Here is a 12,550-nt window from a genome sequence, read left to right as displayed (position 1 = left end):
GCTAGCATCTGTTTTGTACATTAGCGCTTGTCCGTAGCACATTTGTTTTGGCTATTGGTGCTTAAGAAGAGGCATGCACACCAGGAAATAATGACGCACCGCTGGAATATTATCCCAAGAGCGTAGCTCCTGAACAGCTACTAAATAATGCCAATTATGCTTCAGTCTTTCAATTTACTATGCAACTGTGAAATCTCATTTTAAGCTACTTTATTCCAGACCAACTGCAGAGAGAAATAAAAAAGCTGATCCTGCAAAAATCCTGAATAACACAAGGTTATGTTTGTTAACAGAAAATTAGATGACAAAAACTGGCAGTGAATAACACTTTTGTTAACTAAAATAAAAATTTGGCAAAAGACTGATTACTCTAAAGCTCTAAAAGAAAAACGAACAAGAGCCATTTTAATAGTTGTTGTTAGTTTAATGTAGTTTTGTAAAACAAAATCCAAACAAAATAAAAATAAAAACTCGTGAAATTTTCAAAACCCCTGGTATGGTATAACAGCAGCTAATGTTCTGTGCTGCTTTATTTATTTGCCACCGACCCTCAATCCTTGTGAACGTGATCTCTTGAAGCAGATTTGGGTAGATTTTTGTGTTTTCTCATCTGTCCCAATAAGGAGTAGAATGAAAGCGAGAAGTTGGAGTTAATGTGGCGTCTAGTCTTTCTGTGCCACATGTATTAAGCGGTATTAATGGAGTGTGTGTTGTTAATTATGGCACTCAACATGCATTAGCACGATGTTGGCCTTGGAGAGAGATCCTGAGGAAATCAACATCTGTGGAAAGCTGACTGCTTATTCACAAAAGTTGTCTAAAGCAGTGGTCTGAGTCATCTTAAAATTGTGTCTAATAATCCTGAATTATATAGTATGTTACATAGTTTTTTTGCTTTTAGTTTGATTGTTGGGTTTGACATTTTTAAAATTGTATAATTGCAAACCATCACCAACAAGAGAATTTTATTGTTAGCGTATGGTGTTTATTATCACTGTATATTGATGACTTCAAGATTTATTATGGTAACAGGTATGAGTAATTTTTTTATATAAAAGTAATGGTATTATTTGTGCTGAATATTCAAAAAAAAAAAAAACATAACCATGTGTTGGTTTTTCTTCTTCTTGGAACTGGAAATGGATGCATTTCTTTATTCTGTGGAACACAACATGTTTTTAAAAATGTTTGGACCCCAGTCTTCTTTAAAATATCTTTGACAGAAAAAAATAAATGATGACAGAATGTTCATTTTAGAGTGAAATGGTGCCCAAAGACATGACTTTAGACTTTAAACTTTAAACTTTAGCCGCTTTTCCACCAAAAAGCGGTTCTAAGAACATGGAACGGTTCCGATTATATTTCCTCTTGAGCTTGGTTCGGACCAGCACGGTTACAAACCGCCCTCGGTCCGGAATACTCAGCACAGTGTGTAGAGTGCGTGTAGTGACATCGCCACTTACGATTGGTCAGTTGTCTGTTGCCTGCCTACTAGTTTCTCTGTAGCTGGCCAAGCATGCTATTTGATTGATGTTAATAATCAAGTTAATAATACAATTAAAAGAAATATCTGATCGTCCTCCATAACACGGCTGCTATTTACATCTCAAAGTGCTCCGTTATCAGCCCGACAGTAGAACATGTAACTGGCTGGGCTGGGCCGGATCGGTACAGAATGAAACGGTTATGCTATGAGAATGGTTTGGCTCGGCGGTGGAAAAACAGCTATTGTTATTAATTGATTTTTTGTAAAAAAACAAATCAATGAATGATATTTAACTATATAAATAGTTGCATTATTATGTTTTGGACCCCGCTGAGCCATCAGTATTAATCTGGAGTGTGTGTTGGAGAGGAGACGGTTTTAAATGTTAGCTCAAGCTTCCCCACGTGGAGCCTCATCTTCACAGACAGCGGAGATAAGGGTGGCTCTCTTTAGTTTCGTTTCACATACCCATAATAACTTCACCTCTCCACTGTTTCCTCTCATCATCGTCTTTATCAAACGCCTGCCTGACGCTTATCTACTGTCTGGAGCTGAGAGTGGCCCCTACACGGCGAAATGCCACAGCGGTGCGTGTGTGTGCGAGAAAGAGAAATGTAGACGCAGGAAGTGTAATGGAATATTTCATGGTGTGCTGGGCTCTGAATCTGTTAAAAGTAGAAAATGTTTTTTTTTTGTGTGTGTGTGAGGGTGTTTTGATGTGTAGCGTTTGTTGCTTGCCTGGAATCAGCCTGTTTTTTTTTGTAACGCACTAAAAGCGTATTTGTGTATTAGTCATTCAGATGTCCACAGGTTTGTGTACGCCTTTGGATTTGTATACGTTAGTCCATCCGTGCGTGTGTGTGTGTGTGTGTGTGCGCTAACAGACAGAGCTGCCCAACTTGTCCTTGTCTTATCTTATCTCCCGCCTTGCCGCGGTTTTATCTGCCACAGCTGTGCGAGTCTCTGGAGGACCTGCAGAATGTCAATGGCCAGCTGAGGGCCGAGGGCCAAGCCATATGGAGCATGATGGGGGGGATCCTTGGACAGGTACGGCTTACCTTCAACCGTCTCATTCTTTCTCTCCCCTGTCCATCTTCATTCAGTCTCTCTCCGCCCCATCCCATCCTTGATCCAGCTGTACACCTCATCTATCACAGCTCCAGTGAGCTTACATCCCGCCCCGATACAAACTGCTTGCTTCAAGTGCTCTGATCAGGATGGGATGCTTTAAAGGGACCATATTTTACACTGTCTTTTTTTTTTTTTTTACATCTACCATTTTTAATGTTATTCAAGATGTCTTACATCATTCAAAATATTTTTTTTTTAGTTTTCCATAACCATTTTCCACATTGATGAACATTTGAGTCTCCTCAAAAGACTAACAAATATAAGCTTTTTATTTTTTTTACCTTTATGGTCTCAATTTCATAAAACTGTTTACATGTTGACACCTAAAAATAATAATAAAATATTTATATCTTTGTCACAAAATTGGTTTTAAAAGGTCTTAATGAACATTTCTTTCCCTTAAAGGGTTAGTTCACCCAAAAATGAAAATTATCCCATAATTTTCTCGCCCTCGAGCCATCCTAGGTGTGTATGACTTTCTTCTTTCAGCCAAACACAATTGGAGTTATATTAAAAAATATCCTGGCTCTTCCAAGCTTTATAATGGGAGTGAGTACACCGGAGTGTTTGAAGCCAAAAAAAAGCGCATCCATCCATCACCTGGAGCCGTATGGAGTACTTTCATGGTTAATAAAGGTCTTCTGAAGCAATGCATTTTTGTAAGAAAAAGATCCATATTTATAACTTTATAAACGTTAAAAATAAATAACTGGCTTTCGGTCCGTACGTGAGTCTAGTTCCGGCGGAAGAATGACCTCTGACCCGACGCATGATGTATTGACGAACGCGGAAGCACAGAGATGGATAGAGCAAAACAAAACAGCGGTTATGAATTAGAAGTCTCTTTTTAAAGAGAAATGTCGTAGGATTTCGAATAAGAGAAGAGGAGCTTTGATTTTGTTGCCCAGCCCTGTTTGTTTGAATCGCGAGAGGCGTCTACTCTCTCCTAAGCTTATGCTACTCCTATATCTTACGTCATACGTCAGGTCAGAGGTCATTCTTCTGCCGGAACTAGACTCTCTTACGGCTGTTACCGGAAGCTAGTGATTATAGTTTATAAAGTTATAAATATGGATATTTTTCTCACAAAAAGGTCTTTCTTAAAGGATTAGTTCACTTTTAAAAAAACTTTTGCTGATAATTTACTCACCCCCATGTCATCCAAGATGTCCATGTCTTTCTTTCTTCAGTCGAAAAGAAACTAATGTTTTTGATGAAAACATTCAAGGATTTTTCTCCATATAATGGACTTCAATGGTAGCCAAACGGTTCAAGGTCTAAATGACCGTTTCAGTGCGGCTTTAAACGATACCAGACGATGAATAAGGGTCTTATCTAGAGAAACGATCGGTCATTTAAAAAATAAATAAAAAAGTTAAAGTGTTATAGGCACAAATGCTCGCCTTGCGAACTCTCCTGTTCGAACTCGTTCATCAAAATGAACAAATCTTTTTTCGAGTCAATGACTCGAAAAAGATTTGTTCATTTTGATGAACGAGTCAATGACTCGAAAAAAGATTCGTTCATTTTGATGAACGAGTTCGAACAGGAGAGTTCGCAAGGCGAGCATTTGTGCCTATAACAATTTAACTTTTTTATTTATTTTTGAAATGACAGATCGTTTCTCTAGATAAGACCCTTATTCATCGTCTGGTATCGTTTAAAGCCCTTTGAAGCTGAACTAAAACGGTCATTTAGACCTTGAACCGTTTGGCTACCATTGGAGTCCATTAGATGGAGAAAAACCCTGGAATGTTTTCATCAAAAACATAAATTTCTTTTCGACTGAAGAAACAAAGACATGGACATCTTGGATGACATGGGGGTGAGTAAATTATCAGCAAAAGTTTTTTAAAAAGTGAACTAATCCTTTAATCCCCTGGAGCCGTATGGTTTACTTTTATGATGGATGGATGAGCTTTTTTGGGCTTCAAAATGTAGGATACCAACTCCCATTATAAATCTAGGAAGAGCCAGGATATGTTTTAATGTAACTCAGATTGTGGTTGGCTTAAAGAAGAAAGTCATATACACCTAGGATGGCTTGAGGGTGAATAAATTATGGGATAATTTTCATTTTTGGGTGAACTAACCCTTTAACAGCCATCCTGAAACAACCTCAGTAATTTTCTCACTTGAACTACTGTAATAGTGCACACAAAGCATAATTTTTATTGCAGCTTAGTTTCCATAAACGGATATTAATGGCTGTAAATTTTAACATTATATGTCTGCATGGTGAATCACACTCTTTTTTTGAAAGCTTTATTGTGCATTACTGCTTATTAACTTCAAGTTAATAAAATGTGTAAGTAAATTGAGTCAACATCTCTTTGGCTCATGGACATCTTACTCAGTTTTGGTCTATAATGCAGACACTTTGGGTGCTCCGACGCAAAACGTGGATCTAGCAGTTGGAGCGTATTGTTGGCAGAATTCGTCTTTGACTTCACAGTGAAAAGAGTGTAAAGAGAACAGAAATCTTCTCCTTGGATTTTTTTGCACCTGGGTAATGAGCTGTGATTGAAAGAAATCTAGATTGTAGGCAGCACCCCACTGGGTAGACAGCGTTGAGGTAATTCTCTTCGCTGTAATGGGCCTCCTGTTTGCGAAATTCTTTCATTTGCGCTAACTGATTGACCTGTCATTGGCCATGCACTCAGCCCTGACTCTGTAGCTAAAAGCCGCCAACCTCTCCCCTGCTCACTATGGAAACCACATCACCAAGGTGCGTCGCCATGGGTGACGGTCACTTAATGAGTGCGAAAATGTGAAGGTCTGAAATGTTCCGTAGATCTCTCTTTTTGTCTAAATAACAGTCTGTACTATGAATGCCATTTAGCAGGATATGCCCTGTAACAAAAATGTCACTAGCAACAGCAATCGTGAAAGGAGTTGTAAGGATTCTGGGTTTTGAAATGTTCGTAAAGTTTGTCGGAAAAGTTCAGCCTCTTTGTTGGAGCTAAACATTGCTCAATTTCATGCAGTGTGTATGTGGAGAATTAGCGTAGACTAGGCTACAGGGCCACACACAGAGTGAGAGGTTGTCAAAAAGGAGGTATTGCCAGTCCCTCTGTGTTTTGTCTGCATTTTAATCACTATGATACAAACAGAAAGAATGAATTTGATGAGATTGCCTCCCCAGAATGAATATGAAAGTCCACTCTTTCCCTCGATATCCTAAAACCGCAACAATCAGAACCGCAGCTTGCGTCGTTATCTCACTTCTGATACAACGACAAAACATTTAAAAGGTGCCCATTTGCATGCACCCATGCGCACTTGTTTAAAACTTAATTTGCGTTGAATAACTGGTTACCCGGCTTAGAGAGTGTGTAAGATGGTTAATTAAAAGGATCTCTTAAAATGTCCTCTCGGCAGATAAATGCTGCAATAATGGAGCGAGGAGGTAGAAGGAGGCGAGGAGAGCCGAGTGGTCTGGAAAAGAGTGAGCCAGTGAATCTGCAATGATGGTCATAAATCACATAATTAGAAAACGCACGGCGCTTAAGTAGCAACATCAGTCAAGGCGCCCCGCTCCTTTGTGTCATCTATCTACTACATTTTCGTTCCCTATCAGTCATTGGTGTCTGCACATAACCCTCAAATTATTGATGTTCTCAGGAGAGCGTCTCATCTCTCGTGCCACCTTGGGTGAGGGAGAACTCACACACTGGTGCTCTTTGAAAGGGGACATGAATGTGTCTTCGGTAGCTTATCACCATCGCAAACTTGGTCTATTTGCACCAAGTATAAATTTGTTGACGTAAACAATATGACCTTCATAAATTCACATTGAGTCTGGCATATTGTTCATTTTACAAAAAAAAAAAAACCTTTTTTTTTTCTGAAATTGAAAAATTCTGCTTTGGACATGAAAAAAAAGAAAGAAAAAACCCTTTGTATTATAATACCTTAAAGAGATAGTTCACCCAAAAAAGAATATTATGTCATTAATTACTCGCCCTCATGTCGTTCCAAACCCGTAAGACTTCTGTTTATGTTTGGAACACAAATGAAGATCTGGGAGCTTTCTGTTCCTCCATTGACAGCTACGCAACTACCACTTTAACGCTTCAAAAAGTTCATAAAGAGATTGCAAAACTAATCCATATGAAAGCATATTTGTGATGTTGATGGCACAAAAAAAAAACAAGCACATTAACAAAACAAAAAAATAGTGCTGCTTTATGAATGATCAATCCATTTTTTTTTTTACTGTTTTCTTATTCAGAAGTCAAATATTCCATTCAGATATCTGAACTTTTTCAAAAAATGACAATTTTCAGTTGGACTTGAAAAAGATTGGTGTGAATTATTTGCAAAATTTTAGTATTTGTGTCCTTCAGTTGCATCTTAAAATATGCTTCAACAATGATATTGAATCGAACAAAAATCTGAATCACAAATCAGGCTGAATGATTCATACACAATTCAAACTGATCTGGTTCTTGATATGATGTGAAGATTAAGCTGTTATTTACTATATATATATATCTAAACTAGCACATCAACAAAAAAGCATTACTCTATGAACAATAATTATGACATTTTGTTGTGGTACTTTATCGGGACGTCATATTTCATTCAGATATCTGAACTTTTTCAGAGAATGATAAATTCAGCTGTGGACTCAAATTTGAATTCGGTTACAATTTACAGACAAGGAAAACATTACTCACTAAGCTATTTAGATGCTTTTCTCTAATTGCTGTTTTAGTCATGTTTAGAAATAGCTTGTTTTTTGTTCAATTAAATATTTGATGTGGACACCATGTGTTAAAACGTCATCTTGGACTCCCCAAGCAGGTCCGCCTCTTTTGGAAATTGTGTGAGTTATATGACCCCTCTCAGGGTACCATTGGGATTCTCCACAATCTCAGCAGGACTGCGAAGTCTGTCTGGCTCTCAGCAGATGGCCGACCGCCTGTTCGGGCTGTTCTGTGAGGCTTTTTTTCTTTCTTTTTTGGGGGTTTTTTGTTCTGTCCTTAGTCAAACACCTTTCTTCTCCAAATAATATTCCCACTGAAATGTGGGATGTGGAGTGAGGGACCGGCCACAGTAATCCAGAGTTTGCAGGATGTGAAACCTGGTATCTCCTCGCTCAGCTCTCCGGCCTGTTATAATCCCGGCGGTGCAGTGGAGAGGGACCGTCACCATGGGCACACTGAACTGAGCACGCTCAGATTAGAAAGCCTCTAGAGAGAAGCTGCTCTGTGTTGCTGTGTGACCGGTTCCTACTAGATAATTTTTCTAATTAACCTGGACAGAAAAGATGCAGCACAGATGTATAGACAGAAAATAGAAAAACTTATTTTTTTCTTTCTTTCCTGGCCACTGTTCTCTCTCCAACTCCCATCCACACCTCTTCCCTGCATCTTTAGAAGTAACTTTCAAGAGAAACTCTTAATTAAACTGATTTGCATAATATTTTTTGTTTTGTTCATATCTCTACATAAAATGTCTCACTCTAGTGTTGCTTATTTGCGTTGCAGAATGAAAGTAGTCAGTCACTCTTCAGGTGTCTGTAAGATCTAGCTCATGCTTTCTTTTAATTTCCCTTTAAAAACGAACACAAAATTAAAATAGTTTTCGGTGTACTGACAGGAATGTCAAGTGACGTTGTTTGGCCAAAAAATTAATAAAATAAAATAAAATATATATATTCTTGGTTTTTAAAAAGACTGTTTGCTTTGTGTGATGCATCATAGCTATGATGGAAGCTATTAGTAAGGTTACATATAGAGAAAACGAGAGAAAAACAGACATAAATTGAGTGATGCCAAGAACAGCATCAAGCAGAAATGCAAAAATAATTCCCAAATGCTCCGGTCAGCTTCCATTGTTACATACTCATTGTTTATTGAATGAATGGCATTTGTTTAGGCTAATAAAGACTTTAGTTTAATAGAGCCTACGTACCAAAGAAAAGTATCTTCAAAATCATCATAACATTTGAGAAACAATGTTTCACTCTAAAACATTTAATTGCATTTAATTTAAAATGTACTTAATAGTATAAGCAACCACCCAGAACACCTTTGCAACTTTATGGCAGCATGATAAAAGTCATGTTGCACACTTTAGCAACTGTATAGCACTATCCTGGCAAACACTTACGAGTAACCTTAAGAGTAACTTTCTCAAATTATGATGGTCTAGTTTAATATTATCACTGAATAATTTGGTGTGTCTTTAAAATGTGGTTAATTTAATTGTTCTACTTTATTTGCAGAAATTGAACTCTCCTGCAGTTCTGAAAGCTCCCAAAGAGAGAAAGCCAAGCAAGAAAGAGGGTGGATCACCAGGGAAGTCGTCAAACCTCCCAGCTATGCTCTACAGGTTAGCTTGCAGCCAATACAGGGTGCCAGCAGGTCATTTATGACACCTGGGCAGTGCTATTGTAATATCATTTTTAAACGTTGACCTAGAGTTCATAAAATATTAAGCACTGAAAGAGAGAAAAAGTGTGAAAAGATATCTTGGCTTAAAAAGTAAATGCTTTAATGTGGCTGTGTGCTGTAAATAAGAAACCGTTTCATGTTCTGCATGTGCAGCTGTGGGATCTGTAAGAAAAACCAAGACCAGCATCTTTTACTGCTATGTGACACCTGTAAGCTACATTACCATCTGGGCTGTCTGGACCCACCTCTCACGCGCATGCCGAAGAAGACCAAAAACAGCTACTGGTGAGAACAGGACTGGGAGAGGGAATTGAAATGTGATTACAGTTATTCTGGAAGTAATTACATCTCTTACAATTCCAGAGCAGGGTTTCTAATAATTAATAATGGCTAATAATTATAAAACTGTTAAATTTAAAATAAGAAGAAAAAAAAATCAAAATAAAATACTTGCTAAAAAAGATATTTAGAAAATATTGAATTATTTACCTGTGACCATTAGCCAACATGAGAAATGAATTTAAGTAAATTATTGAAATATTGACTTAAAATCATAGGCCGTAGTAAATATTTAACTTTGACAGTTCACTTCTTTTTATCTAGGGCTGTCAATTGATTAAAAAATTCTAATCAAATTACATGATAAATTAATATATGGGTCTGAAAGCAAGATTAATTGCAGGGGATTTTTATAAAATTTTTGTTAAAATGAATCACTAAATTAACATGTTAAACTGACGGCCCTATTGTTTTTAATGTCTATAGCAAAATAAAAATGCAGTTTCAAATTCTAAGAGTGGTTTTCCACTTTTAGTGTTTCATAAAGTCCCTCCATGTTTACTTTCGTAAGGTTATACTAACTGTCACTTTCAAAATTTATGTGGAGCTCCACAGTTGCGTGCGTGAGCGTTTCTGTGTTTTGTTTATTTGTCAAGCTGAGCCCAATGCTTTCGCTGCTGATTCGAGTAATTCATTTAATCCATGAATAAGAAAGCGTGATGTCGTTCCGCTCTGCTGGATGGAAATTAGAAAGCATTCGAAAGATAAAATTGTGTAGGGGGCCAAGTCGTACCTAATTACTGGCAACTGCCTGCTCCTGAGACAGTAATACTGTATAATCAAAAAGCTTTTCTCGCACTAAAGAATTTGACTATTCCTTCAATTTTATATATTGTTTGTGCGGGATACTTAACATCCCTTTTGTTTGAATGAATATGACACGTCTGCTTCCAATGGAAAAACATGGGCATGGACCTTGAAAGCTACTCTCTCATCTCAAAGATTTCTCCATACTGAGAAATCAATAAGGCCAAATGAAAGCAAAAGAATACCTGACTCCTCTCTCTCTCGTTCGGTCTCTCGCTCATCCTTTTCCAGGCAGTGCTCTGAGTGCGACCAGGCCAGCAGTGATGAGGCTGACATCGCCATGGAGACGCTGCCGGATGGAACCAAAAGGTCCAGGAGGCAGATCAAGGGACCAATCAAATTCATTCCTCAAGAAATGAGCCCAGAGCCCAAGAAGCTTCAAGTGAGAGGAACTGTGAGTTTGAGCATATCATGAGTTTACTGATGATGAATGTGTGTTAAAAAGCCAATCCTTGAAATTGTGGTGCCAAATCTGGATGGATTTTGCAGATTTCCACTATTTCCACCTAAAGAAAAAGTTGATTCTCTAACCACAGACTACTAATGCTTCACAATATCAGTTATGTCTTCAATGTTTCTAAAATGAAAACATGGCCCAGTTCTGAGAGAGACTCACAAAAGAAAATGTTGCTAGAAAATGGGAATTACTTGGCTTAAGTGACTACTACTACTAGTAGTTTACTAGTTCATTTTAAGCTTGGTCTAGCTCTTCCTGATTGGTGGTTTAACTCTAGCTGTTGCTTTAGGTGGAAGAGTCATTCATTGACTTGAAATTGATTCTTTGCTCCTCATGTAAAACAGATAATTGACCTGTTCTTTATTCTCTTGAGCTTTCACAGAGGTTATTGGTGAAAGTCACTGCTTGCCTTGTTGATTACTATATCATATTGAATTGTTTTATACAATCACCTTGAAACTGATACAGGCATAATTAAGCCATCAGTAAAAACCCCTTTGGAACTGCTCCTTAGCATTTCAGTTTTATTTGAACATTAGCATTTAGAATTGTTTCTAATACTTGATGAGCTGCCTTGCTGCCTACTCCCTACAAAGGCAGCAGCATTCAAAGATAGCACCCTAACCACAGAAGTGATTGATTTGGAACACAAATAGTGCTACGTCTTGACTTACATTTGATTCTAGTACAGTTTGATATTAGCATGATGCTAAGCTAACAGCACAATGTCGAAGACTATACACTCACCTAAAGGATTATTAGGAACACTTGTTCAATTTCTCATTAATGCAATTATCTTATCAACCAATCACATGGCAGTTGCTTCAATGCATTTAGGGGTGTGGTCCTGGTCAAGACAATCTCCTGAACTCCAAACTGAATGTCAGAATGGAAAAAAGATAGGTGATTTAAGCAATTTTGAGCGTGGCATGGTTGTTGGTGCCAGACGGGCCGGTCTGAGTATTTCACAATCTGCTCAGTTACTGGGATTTTCACGCACAACCATTTCTAGGGTTTACAAAGAATGGTGTGAAAAGGGAAAAACATCCAGTATGCGGCAGTCCTGTGGGCGAAAATGCCTTGTTGATGCTAGAGGTCAGAGGAGAATGGGCCGACTGAATCAAGCTGATAGAAGAGCAACTTTGACTGAAATAACCACTCGTTACAACCGAGGTATGCAGCAAAGCATTTGTGAAGCCACAACACGCACAACCTTGAGGCGGATGGGCTACAACAGCAGAAGACCCCACCGGGTACCACTCATCTCCAATACAAATAGGAAAAAGAGGCTACAATTTGCAAGAGCTCACCAAAATTGGACAGTTGAAGACTGGAAAAATGTTGCCTGGTCTGATTAGTCTCGATTTCTGTTGAGACATTCAGATGGTAGAGTCAGAATTTGGCGTAAACAGAATGAGAACATGGATCCATCATGCCTTGTTACCACTGTGCAGGCTGGTGGTGGTGGTGTAATGGTGTGGGGGATGTTTTCTTGGCAAACTTTAGGCCCCTCAGTGCCAATTGGGCATCGTTTAAATGCCACGCCCTACCTGAGCACTGTTTCTGACCATGTCCATCCCTTTATGGCCACCATGTACCCATCCTCTGATGGCTACTTCCAGCAGGATAATGCACCATGTCACAAAGCTCGAATCATTTCAAATTGGTTTCTTGAACATGACAATGAGTTCACTGTACTAAAATGGCCCCCACAGTCACCAGATCTCACCCCAATAGAGCATCTTTGGGATGTGGTGGAACGGGAGCTTCGTGCCCTAGATGTGCATCCCACAAATCTCCATCAACTGCAAGATGCTATCCTATCAATATGGGCCAACATTTCTAAAGAATGCTTTCAGCACCTTGTTGAATCAATGCCACGTAGAATTAAGGCAGTTCTGAAGGCGAAAGGGGGTCAAACACAGT

The 12,550-nt window shown here is 38.5% G+C and overlaps 1 protein-coding gene across 3 annotated transcripts in view; it reads left to right on the top strand.

Moving 5' to 3' along the window:
• phf14 (PHD finger protein 14) overlaps window positions 1–12,550 on the top strand; it is a 97,308-nt gene that overhangs the window by 30,912 nt on the left and 53,846 nt on the right. For all 3 annotated transcript variants that reach the window (XM_056249741.1, XM_056249740.1, XM_056249742.1), the window contains exons 11-14: window positions 2,438–2,533; window positions 8,853–8,959; window positions 9,175–9,306; window positions 10,399–10,561. In XM_056249741.1, the coding sequence (XP_056105716.1) occupies window positions 2,438–2,533; window positions 8,853–8,959; window positions 9,175–9,306; window positions 10,399–10,561 (498 nt within the window). The remainder of the gene's footprint in view (window positions 1–2,437; window positions 2,534–8,852; window positions 8,960–9,174; window positions 9,307–10,398; window positions 10,562–12,550) is intronic.

Source organism: Rhinichthys klamathensis, unplaced genomic scaffold (assembly GCF_029890125.1).
Source record: "Rhinichthys klamathensis goyatoka isolate OS25496 unplaced genomic scaffold, OSU_Roscu_1.1 h1tg000060l_1, whole genome shotgun sequence".
In the NCBI taxonomy this organism is placed as follows: domain Eukaryota; kingdom Metazoa; phylum Chordata; class Actinopteri; order Cypriniformes; family Leuciscidae; genus Rhinichthys; species Rhinichthys klamathensis.
The sequence above is the reverse complement of the archived record's forward strand: the minus strand, read 5'-3'. Positions and strand labels throughout refer to the sequence as shown.